Here is a 23,419-nt window from a genome sequence, read left to right on the forward strand (position 1 = left end):
GATAAGTCAGGGCCAAGCCAGCTCCGATCAACAAGAACCCTGTTACCATGGTTCCAAATAGGTAGATATCTTCAGCATTCAGGCTCGCCCAAGCCCAAACCTCTCGGTGAGAAAGGGGTGTCAATTGCATTTAGGGACCAGTTGATCAAATCCATAATTCCTCTTTTAGGTTTTAGAGAACAGACTGTGAGAGAGTGTTCCAGGGAAAAGTAATACAAAAAACACGAGACTAGACAAGGTCATAAGAGGCTAAGCAGGGAAGCTAAGGGAGAGGAGGAGAGGAGAAAAGTGTGACCGCCTTCGTCAAGAACAAGAGCAGCATGAGGGTGGGAATGGATGTCTGTATCTGTGTGTGCCTGTATGTCTGTATCTTTATGTCAGACGCCACCTCTCTAGGGACATTTCAGGTCCTCCAAAGTATGAAGGCCTATCTCCCCCCACCACTTCCCCTGCCAGTGGCAGACGCTCTCAGACATCGGTGCACTGGTGGTTCTTTGGTGTCCGGGGTTGGGCGTCCAGGTACACACCGGCTCACTCTTTGGTGGCTGCTTGTCGGGACCTGGAGCCTGCGGCTCACTCAGGCCACTTCGGGGGTGGGGTGCCCTCGGCCTCTCGGCCTGGGGCTCAGTCACTCTGGCACAGCTGGCTGCTGGCGGACCTCACGGGCACGTCACTGCAACGAGGCTTCTGCGCCGCGGCTGCTGAGTCACCCCTCATCTGGGGCTCTCCTCAGCTCTTTCTGGAATAGTGGCCCGGCTGCACCTGTGTTGGTCTTCCTTGGTCTCTTGTGTTCTGAGGGCCTCTGGATGTCTGGTTTTGATCTCCTCCATACCTACCCACACCTGAAACAAATGATTAGCTCATTACCAGGCCTCTGGAGAACTTCAAGACATGTTGAGAAGGTACTGTAATTTAGCCATTTAAATCAGCTGTGATGGATCAAGGATGCATCTAAAACCTGCAGGACACCGGCCCTCGAGGCCTGGAGTTCGACACCTGTGCTCTAGCAGATCATTACATGAAGGAACCTTTTAAAACAAGCACGTTCATGCTCACAGGTGTACACACGGGTGCTCACACACACAAACTACACCCTTTTTGGCTCCTACCTCAAAGCACACTGTGCGCTGTCGATCTTACGTGCTGCACAATAATGTTTAATATTTAGTATTTACTGTTATATTCCCATAGATCATCGTGATGTTGTTTATTATATTGCTCTCTTTTTCTTCTGCTTGTTTTCTTTTTTTTCTTTCTCAACAGGTGATCCAGGTGATTGATATATGTATTTTTTGTCTGCTTATTTAGTTGGTTTTTGTTTTTTTGCCCTTTATCCCCGTCCCTCTTCTCCACTGTTTTTCTTTCCCTCTTTCTTTCTCCCCTTTCTTTTCCCCAGTCTTTTCCCAAAATAAACAATAAAAGGTGAATCAAATGGACCATTACAGCAAGGCTGGGATGGTCCATTTGGTAAAGTAAATCTGTTGGGTATCTTTCTTCGCCTTTAGACAATAATTCTGATGGCAAAAGAGCCAAACGGGACAGGCAAAAAAAAAAAAAAACAACAAAAAAAGAGAGTGTAGCTGTGTAAACTTCAAATGTCTGCTTGATATATCAAGACATCACATATTTGCAAAAGTGCTCTGATGTTTTCGGCGACGTCTGTTACCCACCAGCTCGATAGCTGGCTAGCTACGGTAATATAAAACAGATAAACATAAAACAGCACAATCAAACATACAGCACAAATCTAGTTAAAAGCTAGTCTAAACAAATAAGACTTATTTAAAAAGACTCATTTAAAAGAATAAATAGAATCCAGGCAATTCAAAGATGGAAGGAAAGAATTCCACAACTTGGGGGCCAACGCTCTAAAAGAGCTATTACCTCTGGTTTTAAAACGCGTTTGGGGGGTTACCTACAGCCTTTGATTAGACGACCCCAGGCTGCAAGAGGGAATATGAGGTTCTAAAAGATCAGAAATATAAAGACAATCTTTATATACATTCAATGGGGCATGATCTGAAAATAATCGGTGACTAGGCGAATATCAGAATAATCGCCTGTGGCAGCCCTATCTGACTTTGTGCTGCTATCTGGTTTCGCTTCCATTTCTCTGAAATTGTCTCTCTGTTATTTCCCTGAAGCAGAGTTTTTTTTTTCCATGCCTAACACGCATACTATCTACATCATTCAGGTGAGCGATACTCCACCCATCTTTCTCTTGCTCTTCATGTTTACCAGCAAGGCCACACCTTAAAGCCAGCCCCCCTTAAAAGATCAGGTGGGACAGAATCAGTGAGCGTCGAGTCAAGAGCAGCTGATACATCACATTCACTCAGCACTCATGTAATGATGCTCCCTGCACTCAGGGTAAGGTGCTTTATACTTGTCTATATTTGCACAAATTAATTAATCAAGGAAAAAGGTGTGATTTAGACGAACTGTTGAGTTCTGTTTTAAGTTCAGACTAATACAGGAAAGGAAGAGGACAAAAGATAACTGGAAGGGGGCTGGCAATAAAAAAAGGGCACGGATGTCACTCAGTCTGTTCCTGTTGTATCATGTGCAAAGGGAAGAGCTCAGCCCTGATGCGTGCAAAAGAATAAGATTTGTAAAGAGAGATAACTGGAAGCAGTGCAAAAAAAACTACACTAGGATTACTTGTGCTTTATTCCTCCAAATGATTCATGCTATCTTGAAAAATGGAAGAAAGTCATGCTGAAAGTGGGTTTTTTAAAGGCAAGATTTGTGAATTTCAGGAAAACTAAGAAAGAGCTATGGTGGAATGAAAAGGGGAAAAGAAAAGACAAAAGCCACACAATGTAACCTCCACCTCACCTTGTTAGCTAGGAGCTTTGACTCATACAGACAATGTATTATTGATGTACTGAAACGTAATATAAGTATGTTTATTTATATAGCTCCTTTATCAGAGACATAAAAGGGCTGTATGACAATTAAAACACAATTAATATCAGTAGAACACCACGTTATAATAAAATCAATTGAAAAAGAGAAATTAAAAAAGAATATTAACAGAAAAATGGATTAAATAAATGTTTTACCTGCTTTCTGAAGGATTCCACAGAGTGAGCGCAGCAGAGTTCGAGTGGTAAGGTGGCAACCTGCTCAACCAGTAGAGCAAGTTGTATTCAAACTTCTGTGGCAGTGCCAGAATAGAGTCTGAATTATATTGGTTCATGCGTCAAACTGCAGCCATAGTGTAATCTTTGTTATGTTTATGGATGTTAATTTATCCTAGTCTCTTTAAGACATTTAGTTACGACAGGGGCAAATTGAGAAAGCTGTCTGCATTGTCACGATGAAGTGACAACGCTGTGTGTTTATGAATCCTTTAAGCATCAGTAGCTCTTCTTTTCAGATGATGCCAGAAGATTTCCTTTAAGAATCATCCTGATGGCGGCCGAACATCTGCGTCTCGAGGCCCCGGCTGAGGCACACTGTGAGATTAATGTTGCTGGTTGTATTGTCCATTAGAAGGAGAGGTAAAAGGTAGGCAACTTCGGCAGTAATTGAATGTGTCTTGCCTTCAGTAGCCCATGTTGTGATTCTGAAGGCATTCATTGAGTCAAGTCTTTTTATGCTGTGTAATTTAATAGTCAGGAATGCTGGATAAAAGAGAAAATAGCAACTGATTTGACAGCTCAATATCTCTATAGCGATGCTGAGACGTTGAGAGAAAGTGTTTCTGAATTCAAATAGTCGGGATTAGATGTGACAGAACTGAAATGGAAAAGTGGACAGTGAAGCTATAATCCAACATGTTTCCTGTCAGGCTCTGTGCATTTACCAGAATGAGATGCAAATGTGAAAGAGAAGCTTTTGTTTCTTGTTTTTGAAACCTGTTTGTAGCACAGCAGAACTTCTTTATGTCTTGTATTAAAATGTTTCAAAACTTTCAAAAATCCTAAACTGTGTATGTTTCCCAGAACACATACAATTTTAAAGTTTGGACAGTTAAATGCACATGTTAATATTTAAACCAAAATTATGGGATAACAAAGATGTCCTTTCAAACAGCTCACTCATAATATTGCAGGTGTGGGTTTGGTTCTTTCCGCAAAGAGGAGCTTTGATGGTGACTCACTCACTGATGGCAGGTGGATTATAAACCAAAAGCAAAAGAATAACAAGGAATAACAAAATCGTGTTTGTGGTCACAACAGCTTGATTCCTCAAACTTCATTTTTTGGCTTATCAGTTGTTCAGAACAGTTTTCTTGTTTGTGATTGTATGCGTTACTTTTGGGAAACAATACCAGAGAAAAATTGCAGTGGCTTCATAGTTACTGTTGTTGAATTACTCAGACAAACACATTCATACACAGAGGCGCACCCACTGAAAGCATCGCAAAATTGACCTGAGGATTTAAATCAGCTTGAACTCAGAGACTACTAACCTTAATATGTCTATTGTATCAGCCCTAAAAACCTTTGAAATACATATCCAACTGGATACTTACTCTGGATGGCATTGCCTTGATTTCCAGTAACACTGTGAGAAATCTTGGAGACGTTTTTGATAAGATCTTCAGTGCGCATGTTAATTAATTATGTAGGACTGGTTTCTTGCTTTTGAGCAATATCTCTAAATTTAGAAACATCCAATGTCTCAGAGTGAAACTGAAAGTTCATGCATTTATTACTTCTAGGCTGGACTACTGTAATTCATTATTATGTTTATGATGTTTGAAAAACTCCATGAAAAGTCTTCAGTTGATTCAAAATGCAACAAGAATACTGACAGGGACTGAAAAGACTAGCATATTTCTCCCATATTGGCTTCTGTTCATTTGCTCAGACTGAAGGGTTACTTGTGGTTCCCAGAGTATTTGAAAGTAGAATGGGAATTAGAGCCTTTAGCTTTCAGGCCCCTCTTCTATGGAACCGGGACCAAAACTCAGGAGACAGACACTGCTGGAGGAATTCCCATGATGCACTGACTGTTTTTTTCTTCACTCACCTTTTTCACTCTCCATATGTTTATACACCTCTTTACATTTAATCATTAGGTATTATTAATCTCTGGCTTCCACAGCTGGTGTTTATCATGTCTTCCTCCTATCACGCCCAACCAGTCATGACAGATGGCTGCCCTTTCTAAGCCTGGTTCTGCTGGAGGTTTCTGCCTGTCAAAAGCAAGTTTTTCCTTCCCACTATCGCCAAACCAGTCTCTCAAACAGGTCATACGATTGTTGGGGGTTTTCTCTGTCTTATTGTAGAGAATTGACCTTGCTGTTCAATTATTGTTGTGATTTGGCAGTAAATAAATAAAACAGAATGTAATTGAATATCATAGAATGATATATTCTGGCTATTTGGAGCTTGCAAAAATTTGAGTATTTGAAGTAGCCTTTAAATGACTCCTAGCAAGTGTGTGTGTTTGTGTGTGTGTTACAAATCCCTGACTGACACTGTTTCAATGTTTTAACCACAAAGATTCTTCTAATATATTTTCTTGTTTGACTGGTCAGGTTTGGATCAAGAACTTCATTCCACCTGATCTCTTGAGGAGATCAATCATACCCCTCAGATTTCACTTCCCCTTCTAGGACATCTGTCATGAACTGGAACTGGCTGCAGGCCCTTATCAGTGGGGTCAGCAATTACTCCACAGTGTTCGGTCGGGTCTGGCTCTCAGTGGTCTTCATCTTCCGGGTGATGGTGTTTGTGGTGGCGGCTCAGCGGGTGTGGGCTGATGAAAGGAAAGACTTTGAATGCAACACTAGACAGCCAGGCTGCACCAACGTGTGCTATGACCACTTCTTCCCCATCTCCCACATCAGTCTGTGGGCCCTGCAGCTCATTTTCGTCACATGCCCGTCACTGATGGTTGTTGCCCATGTCAAATATCGACAGATGAAGGACTTAAAGTACACCACCACCCATGAGGGTAAACACATGTATGCCCGCCCTGGGAAGAAACGTGGAGGGCTGTGGTGGACATACCTGGTAAGAATGAAGGGTGCTAATGTTTAATTCCAGTTATGTTGTGTATGCCACACATAGAAGGAGATTAGCAATTATACTGTATGAGCAACAAGCTTCACCACACCTCCAAACTGATGTGAAGTTGTATGTGTGATGACTTTGCAAGAGTGGTGGTATTTTGGTATCTATCCAATATCAAGTATTGCAGATGCAGATACCAAGATACTAATATTACCTACCTAAACTAGACTATAGAAAAATAGATGTAACAGTCAGCACAAAAATGCTTCCAAACATTTCTACATATATACATATACTGAAATTAGACGACAGAAAAAAAGTACAGATCATATCATCCTAGTATCAATCTGATACTGAGACTAGCCTTAATTATCGATATTTGGAGAGAGCCCATCTCTATTTGCAGTCATTCGATTCTTTCTTCCTTTAAACAGCCATATAATACCAAATGTTCAGTTTGTTTTAACTGATTTTGGTTATTTTGGTATTTGGTAATATCACAAATCTTCCTTTTCTAGATAATCAGGATGAAGAGTCCTCACTTAGGTTACAAATTTTACATAGGGTCACTTATCTTTTTTTTGTTTTTGTAACTGGCTAAACATCATAATAAGAGCTTGAACAAGTGGCTGAGATAAGTTACAGTAATTACTGAACCTTTAAAATTTATCCTGCCAAACACAGCCATTATCAACTGAGAAATCACTTGGACTTTACTTTACTTTAACACTCATTTGTTTTCTCATAGGTTAGCCTGATTTTAAAGGCAAGTTTTGACGGTGCTTTCCTCTACATCCTGTATTACATCCACGAAGGGTTCAACTTACCCCGTTTGTTAAAGTGTTCAATGGATCCTTGCCCGAACATAGTGGACTGTTACGTATCCCGCCCCACAGAGAAGAAAATCTTCACTCTCTTCATGGTGGTGTCCTCTGCTGTCTGCATCTTGATGTGTATCTTTGAGATGTTTTACTTCATCTGCAAGAAAGTCAAGAAACGAATCATTGACAAAATAGATGAAGAGACTCGTGAGTTGAAGTCATCGTCAACACCTCATTCAAGGCACAAGTCTAGATCATCTTTGAGAGTGGATCCAACAGTGTCTAACCAGAACCTGAATAACATCAAGACTGAGGAGACACCAACCACGAAATAAGAACCATGTTGCTCGGGCTACTCTGAAAAGCTAATTGAATACCTCCAGGTGCCACTGGAAGCAAATGAATCCCTCCTACTGCTTGCAAAACTGTTGCTCATGGAAAACAAAAGAAGTACGCCGTGATTTGTAAATATTACCATGTTAAACAAAATTCAGCATGCATCGACAGCAAAATTGTGGGTCAAAGAGGAAGCTATTTTTTGTGCATGTATTCTGTGTCTGTATGAGTGTGTCTCTGTATTCATGCTTTTATGTAGCCTGTCCATCATTAGCCAATAGTAAATTGTGACTGGCCAAGCACAGCACGTTCTTGAACACAGTAAGTGGAGATGAAGAGATTTGAAGGAAATCTCTTTTATTCTTGCACAAGAACCATTGTCAACCATAATGAAGTAAGACTACAGCTATTATAGTTTGTTTTAAATGATGAGGGGGTGGGGTTGTTGCAATATATAACGTTTTTTCACTGTTAAATGTTTGTGTATGTGTCTGTTTTCATGCATTTCACAATTATCAAGCGGTTACCAGGTCAGTTGGGAAGACTACATGCTGTAAGTGAACCTTATATTGACTTTAGGATTACACGCTGAGTCACTCACAAATTACTTCACAATCGGCTTCACACAAAGCTTTACACATGACCCCGCCTTACTTGTTCTGGCGTCATCCGAGTTTCCACACTACCGTCCAATCAGAAGCAGAGGACACGGGTGCGGTTTTGATAGATAGGACAATGCACCAATGGTAAGCGGAAACTGGACGTCGCCGTATCTGCCCTTACGGATGCTTCGTTGTAGGAAGTAAAGGCTGTCAAATATGAGTTTCCACTACGGACAGGTATTGAATTCCCGTATTTTATATTTTGTTTTTGTCTTCATAATAACATACTAATGTTGTTTATTGAGTTTCTCTTTTATTGACCAATGTGACGTAACTAACAGCACCGCAAGTAGTTTCGGTTATTCATTTGTCTGCTGTGGTTAGCTAAGTGTTACACGGTAAACTGTTGCTATTCTTTAGCAACATTTCGGTAGGAAATAGCGGGTTACTCAGTGTTTATCTTTTAAATTTGGTCTTGTGGTTCAGCAAAACGTAACTACTCTAGTTTTCCTCGTTTGATATGATAACAGTCATGGTGGGTTTCATCTGAAAGTAGAGGTAACTCATCGTTCTTGCTCAAAAACATAATTATGGTGTAAGTAAGTTTTAACCTTAATTACCTACCATATAAAAGAAGTTGAGCCGTTTTATGTCAGCAAACGAATCATTGATCAGCACAGTGGGATCCAATCTAGTTTATTTTGCTTGAATTATGGCATCGTTAAGCTTCTGTACGTCTAGTTTTTAGTTAATTCGTGAATCTTTTTTTCTTGTATTAATTGATTACATCATCGAAAGGCTAGAATAAGACTTTGTTTCACATGTTTAATGATCTTTGCCTGAAAAGTATTTAAAACCACTAATACACTACCAAAATACAGCTGTATTTTTTGTTGTTTTGTTTTAACCTATCACAAAAAATTACCCACCTCTGTGTCCTATAGGTAACTTCACATGAGCAGTCTCATAATTATAAACCGATTACATGTTTTGCTGGCAAAATCTTAATTTACAAGCTGATTGTAGCTTTCAAATAAGTATGCAACATTTAACTTAATTAAACAAATAAAATATTTTCCTCATATTGTGCAGCTCTCATTGGTGCCAAATAAACTGCTGTCTGTGGCATGGCCATGGGAACTCTAGGGTTGTAGGCTCTATGAGTTCTGAGTCCAGATCAAACCTTTATACTAAACCCACTTAAACATTGCTACAGACAACACAATCCTGCTTATGCCTTAACCTCCTAGGACCTGCCGTCCACATACGTGGACATCACATTTTGGGTTATTTAGACTAAAATACTCAATTTTGCTCTACATGGGCTTGATATCCACTTACGAGGGCATTATACTGCTACTGTTCTATCAAAATCCTCATATGTGGCTCTTATTTTTCTTAAAAACAAAAATAAGGTTGAAAAAAAAATCTGGTAATTCTTTGTTTTTACATTCATTGGGCCCCAATATGCCCAAATATCAAAGAGAAATTAAAAATGCATGTCGTGGAAGAGTTCGGGTCTTAGGAGGTTAAAGTATTACCAGTTAGTTGCATTCACCCCTAGAGGTGCAATGTACACTGCAAAAACTGCTGAATGAGAGGTACAAGAAAGAGTCCCCCAAATCAGTCTAGTTGATCATCCACTGGATGCTCCCAGGAACGATCACAATCTGTGGAGGCCGCAGCGGACAATCTACAGGACTCCAAGAATCCACTAGAGATCCTGTTTCCATGCCTCACTATGTCAGAGCTGTTTTGCAGGCACAGAGGGGGGCTATACAATATTGAGCAGCTGATTTTAGTATTGTGGCTAATGATTACATATTTTCCCCTGAAATGTTAAACAAGTGGAGTACAAAGTAGCAGGATCCAAGGCAACAGAAAATACATGACCTTAAAACTAAACTTAAGTACAGAATTTGAGAAGATAGTCGAATAGCCATACCTGAAGTATCTTGTGTCTCTGTTGTCCTCAGACTCTTTTACTGCAGAAGCAGTAAGCCTGTTTATTATAGGGTTTAGTGACCCTTGCTTTTTTGTCCCTCTGCAGGGCTATCCAGTTGGAGTCAACCCGCCACAGGGTGCGCCATACAGTGCAGGCAGAGGTTCCTATGGGCCTCCACCATCAGCTCCTTACGGAGGTCCTGGAGGTCAACCAGGAGGCCCCTATGGTGGTTATGGAGTTCCAGGTCATGGAGGGCAATATGGGCCAGGGCCAGGTGGTGCCCCTGGTGGGCCTTATGGGGGTTATGGTGGACAACCATATGGGGGACCTAATGCAAACTATGGTCCTGCAGGTAATTATGAGACGAGAGCATATCTTTGTAAGCATCTGTGGTAGCTCTGCCTGTAGGATTTAAGCAGGCATACACTGAACACAAGGAGACTGCAGATAGACTCTGATTCTGCTTCCACATTGCTTCCCCCCTCACTCTCCGCTGGGATGATGGATAGAAAATGACTTGCGTTCCCAGACAGTCTTGTAGAGACAGGGTTCAGTTTGTGCCCCTCAGCAGGATTACACGGCTGGAGTGATGACTCCGGTAATACTGAGTGAGGGCTAAACAGAGTAAGAGACAGATGGGCAAAGAGTGTGTTTGTGTGTGTGCGTGTGTGTGATTACACTGTTTCCAGTAGTGGCTAAGCCTAAGTCAGAACCTGATAGCCTATGTTACGATCAGTCCCCACAGGGACAAAATCCATCAAGGGTCTGCCCTCAAGTGTCACCTGTCCCTCTCTCCCCATTCATTTTTCTGACAATCAGTCCCCCCTCTACTGCTTCCTTCAACTCACACCATATTTTTCTAACACCTCCTTTTTCCAGATAATGGCCTCTTCTCGAGACGGCTTTTTGTCAACCTTTGACCCTATCTGCACCTTCATTTTCACAGCCGCTATTTATGAAACCTGAACCTGTATAACTAAGGTTGGACATGTAGCCTTTAGAAGAATACAAACTGCCTTACTAACTGCAGGAAGGTTATTTGGATCCCTTCTTTGTTTTTTCCATATTGTAAAACAAATATGTATTTGAACGGGCCCCGTCTAACTGTCAGATGAAATGCAATTCCTGTTCTGTTGCTCACATTTGCATGCAGCTTGTGGAAGCAGAACATCAGGCAAAATGGCAATGAGACTTACATGAGCTGTGTACGAGACTGTGTTGCAGTATCATACGTATGCTGCATTCACAGATGTACAACAGCTGAAATACCAGGGTACATACTCGGTATCAGTTTAATTGACTCATTATAGTTGACTCTGGTTATGAATGCTAGATATATGTTGCATAGCTAATTTATACCTACTCATCTATCGGCCCCTATTATTGGTAATGACTACATTTATATAAAATATTTTTAAATTTTTATTTATTTTAAAATAAATATAAATTCTCAACACAAAGCCTGTTTAAACTGAAATGTTTTTGTTTGCTGCTTTTTAAAAGAATGAACAAGGTCAACTAAAATCAGTTGTGGTAGTAAACTGCTCCACAGCCGTAGTGGCACAGACTGAAAGGTTCTGTCCTTCCTATTCTGTTCCTGTTCCTTCCTATTAATCAGCCATGTAAATCACCCTCACCTAGCTGAACATGGACGCTTTAAAAAAGCTAAAGCTATCCAAACCTTAGAGCCAACCACAAGCTAGCAGCCTCGGTATGAGCAAAAGATCGAATCAGTTATGAAGAAAATTATGGAGATGAGTGAAAAAGAGAAAAGGATTGATGTCCTGTTATCTAGTTAATTTATAAACATACTGGAAAATGATCCAAGTAACTGAACTTTATTTTGTTAAATAAATCTGTAGCACCAGTTTTTTTTGTTGTTGTTACTGTTTTTTTTTTTTTTGGGGGGGGGGTTTAGTAAAGAAAATGTATTAGGTAAAGGTGGGTGTACAGTACCTCATTTTTAGTTAATTATTTGCACCTCTTTCCAGTACCAGAGCACTTCATTTTCAACTGTTTAAGTCAGAGAAGATCTTGTAACTTACTGCAGTGTAGTTATTTATTTTATTATGAAAATAATATTTTGCAAAGGTTGAAAGAAAAAGTTGTTTTATTGATTGCATATGCTTCTGTGAAAAAAAAAATCCAAATCAAATTGCCAAATATTGGTATTGGCAGGTTACACTTTAAAACAACAACAACTGGAATCAGCCAAGAAAATTCAATTTGGTGAATCTCTTGTTCTTTGGTGAAAATACATGAATTACAGTTTCATACAATTTAACAGCTGACAGCTCAATACATTAGTTTTTCTACTTCAGAAAGTACGTCCACTACCTGAGTGTTAATAAGGACACTACTGTTAGTTAATATTAACCAGATAACCGTTCAGGTTTCAGTACAGACTTGATCCCAAAAACCAGGTGACCAGCAAACCTAATTTCTGTTTGGCCGGGTGGACTCCAGTGGGCTCCCCTTCTAAGCTACCAAAAGCTTTTGTTGCTCGCTGTTGATACTGGCAGTGGAAGATGGATATTTATTTAAGGCACTCAGGAGTGAGCATGTGTGTCACATAGTTGAAGATGTGTACAGAGAATTTACTGAATAGTTCACATAGAAATCAGTCCACAGACTATTAGAGCAAACAGAGAGTCACAAAAGGCCTCATATTTTAAAAATGTCACACTACTATCCATTCAGACATTAGCGATAAAAAGCTAGAGAAACAAATGTTGCACACTACATGTTTAATAAGTATAAATAATATCAGGCATAACAGTCATCACTAAGAGGTGTTATAGTTGGTATGCTCTCTTACCCACACAGCAAATAACATTTCAAAACTCAAAGTGCATATAGAATGTAATTAGCTGTAGGAGTTGTTTGGTGTGTCACTTGCATATGAAGTCGATTTTTTTCTAACTAGTCATTTTATACACTGCTCTTTTCTAAATTGGTGCTTCTAAACACCAAAAGACTGAGCCAAGCATAGATGTATTATTTTTTATGATCAATTTTCTTCTTGACAGACTCAGCACAGTTTCAACTGTCAGACAGCCGAAGAGCGTTTCTTCATCTCCTGATAAATAAATGATTATTTGGCATTGGAGTGCGGTAGTCGCTTCATTTCCAAGAATATTTCTTCTTCTTTCTTCTTTTCCTTTTTTTCCCCCACACTTGTTCACTACTCCTGAAAATCCTGAGAGGTTTAGTGAAATAATAACTGGTAGAAAATATGAGGAGGGGAAATAATAAAGAGAATAAATCATACTTGGTGGTTGAGACGGATTGGTGAAAAAGAGATGAACGGCAGTGGAAACAGCTTGGAAAACAAATTTGAAGCCATGGGAATCTTTAAAGTCAGTCAGAACGCATTTCTTTCCTTCTCTGTCTCATTACCGCACTTATTTTTTTGTCTTTGTGTAGGTAACATCCCTCCTGGTGTTAACCCAGAGGCGTACCAGTGGTTCCAGAGTGTTGACACTGATCGCAGTGGCTTCATCAACCTAAAGGAGCTCAAGCAGGCACTTGTCAACTCTAACTGGTCTTCCTTTAATGACGAGACTTGCCTCATGATGATCAGTAAGTCATCCAGCAGCAGCTAAATAAAATGCTCAACAGGCCGTGAGGTAGTGCTGTGTTGATGAATTGGTTGTGAATGCTCTTATAGTGTTGCTGAAGGCAGAATGACACACTATTTAACAATGTAAAATACTCTCAGTGATCTGAATGGCTACAGCAGAAGGAGGCAAAAGTTTATTTAGACAAACAAATGCATAGAGAAGTAGTGGGAAAAAGGAAGTAGGCTGGATTTATATAGGAGTACTCTACTCCCCACTCACTATACTTAGATTGTTGCCCTCTGGGACCCAGACCCAGATAAGTGGTAGAAAATAAATGGATGGATGGAAGTACCTCCCTAAATCTATCAAGCTTGTAAACAGAAATGTCTTGAGTTTCTAAAACAGGGAGAAATTTATGCCGCCAGGAGTCAGCCTAAATAATGACTGAGTCATGTTTGTCGCTGTTCCCATTGTTGTTGCACAACTATCCCTACATTCCAGTTGTGCTTACAGGCGGTGACTAATGTTTTCTATTACCATAATGAGAAGTGTGTGACTGCTTTGAAGTAGCACAAGGAGAAGATCCATGATGATGAAGGATGAGCTTAGTGGTTCTGCTTTACAAAAAAATAAAAAAGCCTCTTTGTCTTGCTTGGCTGAGCCCGTGTGTTTGTGTTTTCTGTTAGACATGTTTGACAAGACGCGGTCTGGTCGAATGGACCTGTTTGGCTTCTCAGCACTGTGGGACTTTATGCAGCGGTGGAGAGCGATGTTTCAGCAGTATGACAGAGATCGCTCAGGATGTATCAGTGGCATGGAACTACAACAAGGTATCAGTGTTTGCACATTTGACAACATGTTGAGAAAAGTCTATGACTTAAATCATTTCATCCAATCATATAAATGCAAATATGCACATATGTCACTTTCTCTTCTCAGCCCTCGCTCAGATGGGTTACAACCTCAGCCCCCAGTTTTCAGAGACGCTGGTCCAGCGCTTCACCGTGCGAGGTGCCCGACCCGGCATACAGCTGGACCGCTTCATCCACGTGTGCACGCAACTTCAGAGCATGACTCAAGTGTTTCGGGAGAGAGACACGAGCATGACGGGCAACATCCGCCTCAGCTATGAGGACTTTCTGTCCAGTGCTGTCACCAGGCTCATGTGAGCCCCGTTCCACCGACTGCCCCTCTGCACAGCCTCACTCCATGTTCAGGTCACAGTCGCTCCCTTTTTCGCCATAAGTGCCCCCACATGCTGCTATGTATACATCATGCCAGTCCATGTTGTTGCGTGGCTTATTGCTGTAAATAGACAAAGCTCAGCAACATATACCTGAATAAAGTCCACTGGCTCTTTTAAATGGAGCTAAAGGTTTCACAGGTTAGCTTATAGGATGGCGCTTCATCATATTTATACTGTTAAAATGTTGAAATATTGGATGTTCATATTAAAAATGGCCAAAGCTTAAAAAAAAAAAAAAAAAAAATAGGGTAACATATATGCAAGGAGACTCTGAGCCAAAGCCTCTGGCTTCAAAATGCTCTAATAACTTCATGTCAATCATTTCTTTAACATTTACCTGTGTGATGTCAATCAAAATGAACACCCCTAACTAATATGGTCATCTCATGCACACAGAATGGTCACACACTTTGCCAATCAGAAGGAAGGTAGGATGAAGGGAGGTGAAGCAGCTTGTTTCAGCCAACGTATGAAGCAAGTTTCATTATAAAATAAATAAAGATTGGGTTACTTTGGAGTGACTGTGCATGAATCACACTTTAAAACAGAATCCAAGAATTAAAAAGTATTACTGCAATGAGGATAATATCGCCCCTTTAAATTTTACTGGGAAGTCAGCAGGATGCCAAAACAGTTTACCTTGGTTGCCTTGGTGACATGTGAAAAGTATTTACTTGTACTTTTCCCTGTGAATTTGCACACAAGCAGCATTAATATGTTCTTGTGCCATAAAACTGTTCAAATGCCTTTTAAATTTATGCACATCAAGGGTATTTCCAGAAGGTACTTACTTTCAGTAAATGTACATGATATTGCATATTACTTCAATATAAAGTCTGTTAGGAAATCTGTATAAGAACTTCTACTGAAAGTAAAATAGTTCAAATCTGTCACTATTTTTAACAGCTCGCAGTAAGATAAGATGGATAAAATTGTGCCTCACTGCATCCTTTGGTTTCTTCTTGTTTTTTTACTTCAGTACATTTATCTTTGATATATGAATAATACACTCCACTGAGGTATATATTCTTAGCTCATTAAACATGTCATGATGGTTTGTAATGCCAAAAGCAAATAAATTTTCATATGTATGAATGAGTTCGCCACCAGTTTTGAATGCATATTGCATGCATATTAATAGAATAATTAAGCACAGAGTGAATTCATTAATATTACAGTGAAATGCAGTCAATCAAGTACAGGTTGAGTTTGTAATATTTCTGTTAGTGAGCCCTGAATGTTTCGAGGTTGGATTTTCTTTAAAAGCACTTCTGATTAGCTGAAATTCAAACCCGACTCAGAGAAGTCTCTGTCTTTCCTTTCCACATTTGGCACTTCTTTTTACTCACCATCTGTTCCTCTGACAGCCTGTGCCACGAGTCCCCCAGCTTCATCCCAAATCAGAGGCAATCTATCAAATTCTCTTGTGCATCTTTTTTGGTCATATTCTACACCCATCTCCTGCTTAGCAGTCTCCCTGCATGTTAATCCAGGGCTAAATGTAGCTGTCACTGATCCCTTAGGGCACTTTGTGTCATATGTGTCACATCCCTGCCACCACCCCCTGCATTTGTTGACATATGTTTAGCATCTGGACTGTTTTCAAAACACTGAGTTCGGCAGATTTGGAGCCGTGGCCAAAAATGCACCGTGCTTGAGGAGCTGTGCCACACGCTTTTTCAGGCTTCCCTGATTCAGCAGTGATTTAACCAAAGTCTTGTCTGTCAATTTTCGGGTAATGAGAAAAATTTCCCACCGCTGACCATGCCTGACATCTGTAATTAACTTGGGGAGAGCAGGTCTACAGGGCTTCAGTCAGCCACTCTGTCAGTCTCCCTTTGTGATTTGGATTGATAAGGTGGTTGTATTTTTACATTGAAATTTTGGCTAGTGCAACTCTAAATCTCATTTGCTAATAAACAGGAACTGATGAAATAATCCTGTCACTGCCAAGTTTGCTATTAAAGCAGAACTGGCACTAGTGATGTTGTTTTCCTTCAGGCGATGAGCACATTTCACTTTATTTGACAGGACTGATCAAATTCCAATTCTGGCAACTACAAGATGGACAGCACAGAGGGAGGAACTGCTTAAGAGAATAATTTTGAAGCATGAAGCGTAATCACCCACACAGTTCTAAGCAGCATTGCAAGTAATGATAACAAATTTTGATTTAGCTTTATAATCCTCTCTCTTTGCCTCTGCACAAACAGCCATGGAGTCAGAGATGGTCATTCCTTTATGACAGGCTGCATTCCAACTGCTATGGATCAGCTTTGTGCCCAGCATTGGTAAAGCTGGCCCAGGAGCTGAAATATCAGTATCATCAATCATATACCCTTTTACTACCCAGAAACAACAGTAGCATAGAGGAATATTTTTGCCTCGTGTAGCCAAGTCTGAACTGTATGGTTTCCTACTCTGTGACTAAAATGTATTATTTTCTCTGCATTCCTCACAGGCAGCCAAAAAAACCCTAAACTTTAAATTGCGATTTTATGCAACGCACTAAGCTTTTGAAAGTGCTTTTAAACTAAAAGAAAACTATCTTGTCACTTGATGGTTTTGTCATACAAGAGGGGGTAGCTCACGCCTTGTCAGTGTGTAGCACAATGCTGGTGACAGATCTGTCAGCCTTTTGTGAGGATTTCTTGAGAGTATTTGTGGGGGGAAAATACCACCGAATTTTTAAACACAGAAAGAGGTTGCTGCTTTTTGTTTTTTTAACTAGTGCTAAGAACTGGACAAATGTCTCGTGTATTTTAGGCTAGGTATGTTGATTAGATTATGAATCAATGGTGGTTTTTCATTATTTGCTTGTTTTTTTCTATTTTTATTTATTTCTTATATTATTATGTAATTTATGGGATGTCAGCAGTAAATGGTGCTGATCATTCACAATGCACTTTCTCTACTCGGTACAAATGTCAAAGTAGTGTAGCGTATTATTTTTACCGCTAAGAGGCGCTAAAACACCGCGAGATATTGTTACGTCTACGCGAAGTTCGCCAGCCAATGACGATAAACCAGGAAGGATACAGACTTTGACACGGAAATTGCGTCACTACAGTACCAACGTGCTAGCGGTAAAGGTGAGTACTTACGACATTTGGGGCTTTTCCCCCCTAAATATTTGAGTGTTTGTAGGCAGGCACAAAAGCTCGGTGAATGTATGTTGTGCTCTGAATTATCATTCCTCGAGCTGTCTTTTTGAAGTAAACAGAAAGCACACTAGCCGGTAGCAGCTCTCAGTTTTCTTACATGACTTTCACACAGTAGGTTTGGTAACACTACGTTAGCGTTAATTCTTTTCATTGTTATCGTTTTAGACTTATACGCTGTGCTAGATTTGGTCGAATCAAGTTCACAGTCATTCATATCATATAGCGTGTAATGACTGGACTTATAATTTATAATGGCGTACTCCGTAGCGAATTTTATCATATAACTTTAAAGAGTCATGCAAAGCTGGGAAACGCAATATGTTTGAATGTAAACTGGTGAATTGTTGAGAATACCTCTTGAGTTCGGCTCTCATGAAACACCCAAACGAGTAAAAATTACCGGGATATTTCAACTTGTATTAAAGGTTAATCAGGCACGAAAGATCAGTAGCTAGCATGAATTGATGCTAGAAGTCGAAGGCTGTTACTGCTACTTGTGTTGCTGGTCGGGCTTAAGAGAAAGAGGGCATTGGAAGGACACAGACGTACTCATTATACTGTCTGGTGTTTGACGACGTCCTCATGTGCACTTTGGCCTCAGTTATTTTAAGAAAGTAAGAAAGTATTTCAGAAATGGGTAGACGCATTAAGTCATGTTAATTTTATCCAAAATAATTTCTCTTCAGTAAGCTCTATGCTGTGTTTTTAAATAGCACATAGCAGTCTGCGAGTGAATCATTGATTTATCTAAGCAAAAAAACAGGGTTTTTATGCTGATCTGGGTTTGTTGGTAATTAGTTAGATGAATCCTATAAGTTACAAGATTTCTCCACTAATCAGAATTGAATTAAAGCCACAAGGGGTCAGTAGCTTAAACAAAAAGGGCAGCAATTTTGAAGTAGTAAAATCAGACCTAATAAGCTATAAATGTTCACGGCAAGTTACTAAAAGTGATCTATTATGTTTCTGTGCTATGAGCACAGACGCTCCATCCACTGCTGCTCAAATCAATCTAGGTATTGGCTTGTTTCTGACACTGAATGAAGTGAAGAGCTACACTAATAACACATATAGTGAATAAAAGTTACTTTGAGCTCAGAATTATGCAAACTTGTTCTAGTACACAGCAGGAAAATGCAGAGTTGGACGTGAGCAAATTAAGCGACAGACAACCAATAACATACCTTTTTTCTCCTCCTCTCTTGAAGCACCTGGGATCCCAGAGCTGCATGCAGTCATGTGGCCTGTAGTGTGGACAGCGTTGCGGACTTATGCTCCGTATGTCACCTTCCCTATGGCTTTTGTGGTCGGAGCAGTGGGCTATCACCTGGAATGGTTCATCAGGGGCACCCCCAAATCCAGAGAGGAAGAGAAAGGCATCCAGGAACTGAGGGAAGAAAGAAAGCTGCAGGAGCAAGTGGGCATGGACAGCACAAAGGTGCTGAGCCTCAAAGAGAAACTGGAGTTCACACCTAAAGCGGCTCTGAACAGGAACCGACCTGAAAAGAGCTAATCCCCTGTTTCTGTGATAGACTTGCGTTTGACCTTTTTTTTCAGCTGGAGGACTGTGCACTGAGAGCAGAAGAGAGGGTGATCATTGAATCATACATTCTTCCTTATTCAGCTCAGCTCCACTCTCATGGAAATCCACAGCAAAAACTTGCCTGGGTGAACACTGGGAAACTTTTAGTAGCTTGAATATAATTATTTCTTCTACATAATCAAAGGCTGTACCAAATTCTCCAATCATCTACTTGATGGTGCATGTGCATGCTTTTTATCAATAACTTAAACCATCCACTGTCATTAGAACACCTTATTGTAGAACCTTTGAGTGTTCAGTCTTTAATCTGACAAAGTTTTATGTGATTTGAAAACCGACTTGGATGGATTACATACATTCGGTTGTGCCAGTATGGTAAATGTATATAATTGCGACTTTGTTATTAAGTCACTCAAATGTCATTTGTCATTCCATGACCAGTTTTCATGTTACAGACCTGTCTGGGTTTTTGGGGGTTTTTACTCCTTTTGATCATTTCTGTTTATAGAGACAGGAAGTCTGGCTGTCATAAAAGAAGAGAAGAACGACAGGACTTTGCTGGAACCTTTGATGATATGTGACAGAACATAAGCCAGCATTGTGGGCGGTCTCCCAGGATGTTTAAGCTGCTTAGTTGTATTGTCTGGAACCATGTGCTCAATACTTTCATTTTAGAAAGTCTGGATTTGCACACTTTAAAAAAACAAAACAAAACAGTAATAATAATAGTCCTGCTGAAAAAATGTGATAAAGAAGTTTGTGTGCTTCAGGTGTTTCCTTGAGTGATGTTTCAGTAAATTTTTACAGCTTCTATTTGGGAATTATCAAAAAGGAGCTTTCATGAAGTTAGTTAATTCTTACTTTAAAAAAGAAGAAGAAAGAAAACACTTGAACTCTGTCTGTGTCAGCGCTGTTTCACGTTCAGTTCTGAGCAACTGTGTCGAACCTCTTTTTGTGAAACAATGCTTCTGCCAGTGGCGGAAAGTAACTTAAAAGTCAAAGGAAGGAAGTAATGACTCCACTCGTTCAGCTTCAAGGGGGAAATTATTATGCTGGGAAACCATTAACTGATTCACCTTTGGAATTTAGCCCTTGTGCTATTTGGCCATCTTAAATCGATTAAAGTAAAGAGCGATCCACTTGAAACAAGACTTTTTATTCTCTGGTTTAAAAATCGTAAACTTTAACAAGTATAATGTTTCTAATACTGTAAATATATAAACAGCTTTTAGCAAATTTCTAGAGATAATTGCATGTAAAAATGTCAACTTCCCATTCATCAATTTTCTTCCACTTACCTGAATAAAGGTTGTGAAGGACATGGAGCCTATCCTGACTGTCACACGCCGAGAGATTGGGTACACCCTGGAAAAATCACCACTTTGTCACATTTAATTGAACGCCAGTATTTTCTTTGCCATCTGAAGTTTTATGTATTTTCTAGCTTAATTTTTCTTTTTGCTCACAAATGTTTATTTTTGAGTCTTTTTATTTTCTCTAAGTGTGAAATTTGTGTGCAGCACACCAAAAATCACAATAATCCAAAAGAACCCGCAAATTGTTCCCTGGTTCCCTGTTGAGATGCTACCCAACACACCCAGCTCATTTAAATGTTTTCAGCCAGTCCTATGTGAGCTAATCATTGTTTCACTCCAGTCAAGCTCTTTATTTCAAAATAAGAGCACATCATTTTTCAAAAACCACATAAACAGCCGGACCTGTATTTGTGCTCCACCAGATGGGATTAATAGGGTCCTTAAAGCCTTACAACAGTCGTCTGTGATAAAGCTGCCATTAATAGTGTGCCAGCTGATAATGCAGCAGTAACTGAGGAGGTGTACACATAGGTTTTACTTGCGGGTTTAGATCATGATGGCAGGTTAGTGGCATGCTGTTATCTCTGACATGTATCTGTGTAATGGCTACTGATATTTATGTGTAAACACTCCTCATGAGATATGCATCACTAAAAAAACATAAGGCAAAAATGGCCTTTAAAGAGCATTTTTATTTCACATGTATTATGACTGTAAACATGTGACCAGAGGCATGACCTCCCCTTTGTTGACTTGTTTACTCGGGTCCCTCAGCCATGAAACAGAGGAGCTTTCCTAATGGACGATAACCTTTTCAGTGCGCCAAGATAAGTTCCGCTATGTTGCCCTGCCAGCTAGTTAAATGGGAAAGATTATGGAGTCCAGATTTACATTGGCACCAGAGTGGTAAATACTGCTGTATCGGCAGCCATCTTTGAGCCCTGTACTCCCCTCTTAAGTTTGCCATCAGTGGAATGACCCGCTCCACTCCAGTGACACCGGTTGTGCGTGTTTAGAGTCGCAATTACTTCAAGCTGGTGGAAGTTTCCATTTGAAGCTAATGAAGACAGAGAGGTGGAGGTGAGGCTTGCAACTAAATGCACCAGAATTAACAGAGAATTGTGTGCGTGTGTGTGTGTGTGTATCCTCATGGGAACAATCAGAGGACAGGTCGGCCTGCTAACAATGGCCCGGCTCCTCAGAACTCGATAGTACTGTGGGAACCAAGTGCTTGAGGCTCCTGGGAAAGGAGGAGGTTGTGGGGAGGTGTTCCATTGTTCTTGCTGGAAGATGGGGATAATGGGTGTGGGTGATGCTGGCTGGGCTTTTTTTTTTTAAGGAGGTCCAAACCAACATCCTGAGTGGACAGGCTGGAGACATGCTCCCTCTGCTGCAGGAACAATAGAGCTGTCTGTCTGCTGGAAGGGCACTGCATCCCCCTATTAAACAACCACCACCTAGACACACACACATATTTGTGCAGAGAATACAAATCCAGCAGCACAGGTAGCTGTGTACCTAATGCAGTGTATACACTCGCAAAAGGCTGACCACAAACATACCAAGGGTCTCGTATTTGTGAAATCAGTGGAGCATCTTGGCTCCCCTAAAAACACTGCTTTCATTTTAGTGCAATGTGTTCAGGGAAATTAATCGCATTTCCCTTCATGGTATTTTTTTTGACATTTTGAGCACAGCAGGACAAACTTATCACACTGATTTATTATCATCTTAAAAACCTGTTATGAAAATCACATTAGGGAACACAAACAAACATTAATGTGCTCCAATTATTTTTGCTCACGCATCTGACAGACAGTAGTCAGTGCCAAGGCTTTTGCTGCGCAGTGTCCACCTTGTATGTATTTGCATTGGAGATTATTTATCTGAATTTCAGGAGCAGAACCACACTTCATGCACTACCTTCTGTTTCTCTTCCATTAACTACTAGAAATGCTGTCAAACCTAAAGGAGGCTCTGCCCCCAGCGAGCGAAATCTCTTTGCTAAACAGAACAATGTGCAGATTTTAATATGACACAATTAGAGAAGGAGTTTTTCTGTCATGATCAGTAGTGTTTATTGTCCCAGACATGATAATCACATTTTGAATGTTTGCATTCAGAATAATGAAAAGAAGTAACTGCTCACTTTTTGAAACTGTGGGTATGGTAAAGAAAAACGAAAACAAAACCTCAGTGGAAAACGTGAGGTCAAGGAAAAGTGTGAAGGAGAATGTTTAAGGAAAGAGAAGCGTGATACACAGCAAGCGCACTTACACTGAACTCCTTAATAATGTTGCAGCTGAGGGCAGTGTAGCTCCCCGGGTTGAGGAGGTGACTCATATTTCTATATTCAAAGGAAAATTCCCTGCATCCATCACTTATCTGAGACTGGCGCCAGGTAAAAATTAATTCACAAAATTAATTCAAAATGATCTTAAAGGTTGGTTATTCAGTAATGGACATTACTAAAGCAAACTTAATTCAAGTGAACTTTAAACTCATTAACACCGGTTAATATAGCTCATAAGAAGTAATGCTGTTGTAAATTTCAAAACAAACCGTTGTTGATTATTGAAATGAGAATGGAAAACACACTTATAATTAACATTTACACCATCGGAGTCACTTTGTCAGGTTTTTTGATTCTTTTCATGAAAGCAATGAAATCATGGAGTCAGGGTTAATCATGGATGGTGCACCGCTCTAAATCATGTGGTGGAGTTTCCCCCTTTTCTTTCATAAAGGAAGTATGTAAAAAGTGGTCATAAAGGAAGCATCCGGAGTGTTACTAATCAATATGACTATTTGACAGCTCCTTGTCTGTTTTGGTGTTCACCATACTGTACACCCGCCATCTACCCACAAACATAGGTTTGATACTAAGGAGATTGTTTTAACAATATATATA

The 23,419-nt window shown here is 40.1% G+C and overlaps 3 protein-coding genes across 3 annotated transcripts; all 3 read left to right on the forward strand.

Moving 5' to 3' along the window:
- Window positions 1-2,307: 2,307 nt before the first annotated feature.
- On the forward strand, window positions 2,308-7,423 carry LOC102205410 (gap junction beta-3 protein-like). Its single transcript, XM_005728855.1, has 4 exons — window positions 2,308-2,370; window positions 3,383-3,513; window positions 5,495-5,972; window positions 6,721-7,423. Exons 3-4 carry the CDS (start codon window positions 5,583-5,585, stop codon window positions 7,126-7,128), a joined length of 798 nt encoding a protein of 265 aa, XP_005728912.1. The 5' UTR covers window positions 2,308-2,370; window positions 3,383-3,513; window positions 5,495-5,582; the 3' UTR covers window positions 7,129-7,423.
- Window positions 7,424-7,826: 403 nt separating this feature from the next.
- On the forward strand, window positions 7,827-15,432 carry pef1 (penta-EF-hand domain containing 1). Its single transcript, XM_005728856.1, has 5 exons — window positions 7,827-7,968; window positions 9,782-10,028; window positions 13,103-13,258; window positions 13,926-14,069; window positions 14,179-15,432. The coding sequence occupies exons 1-5, from the start codon at window positions 7,948-7,950 to the stop codon at window positions 14,406-14,408; spliced, it is 798 nt and encodes a 265-aa protein (XP_005728913.1). The 5' UTR covers window positions 7,827-7,947; the 3' UTR covers window positions 14,409-15,432.
- A 2,061-nt stretch (window positions 15,433-17,493) lies between these two features.
- smim12 (small integral membrane protein 12) lies at window positions 17,494-20,202 on the forward strand. Its single transcript, XM_005728857.1, has 2 exons — window positions 17,494-17,577; window positions 18,858-20,202. The coding sequence occupies exon 2, from the start codon at window positions 18,887-18,889 to the stop codon at window positions 19,160-19,162; it is 276 nt and encodes a 91-aa protein (XP_005728914.1). The 5' UTR covers window positions 17,494-17,577; window positions 18,858-18,886; the 3' UTR covers window positions 19,163-20,202.
- Window positions 20,203-23,419: the final 3,217 nt, after the last annotated feature.

The sequence above is a fragment of the Pundamilia nyererei genome, unplaced genomic scaffold (genome assembly GCF_000239375.1).
Source record: "Pundamilia nyererei isolate P.nyererei 1_Seehausen unplaced genomic scaffold, PunNye1.0 scaffold00030, whole genome shotgun sequence".
In the NCBI taxonomy this organism is placed as follows: domain Eukaryota; kingdom Metazoa; phylum Chordata; class Actinopteri; order Cichliformes; family Cichlidae; genus Pundamilia; species Pundamilia nyererei.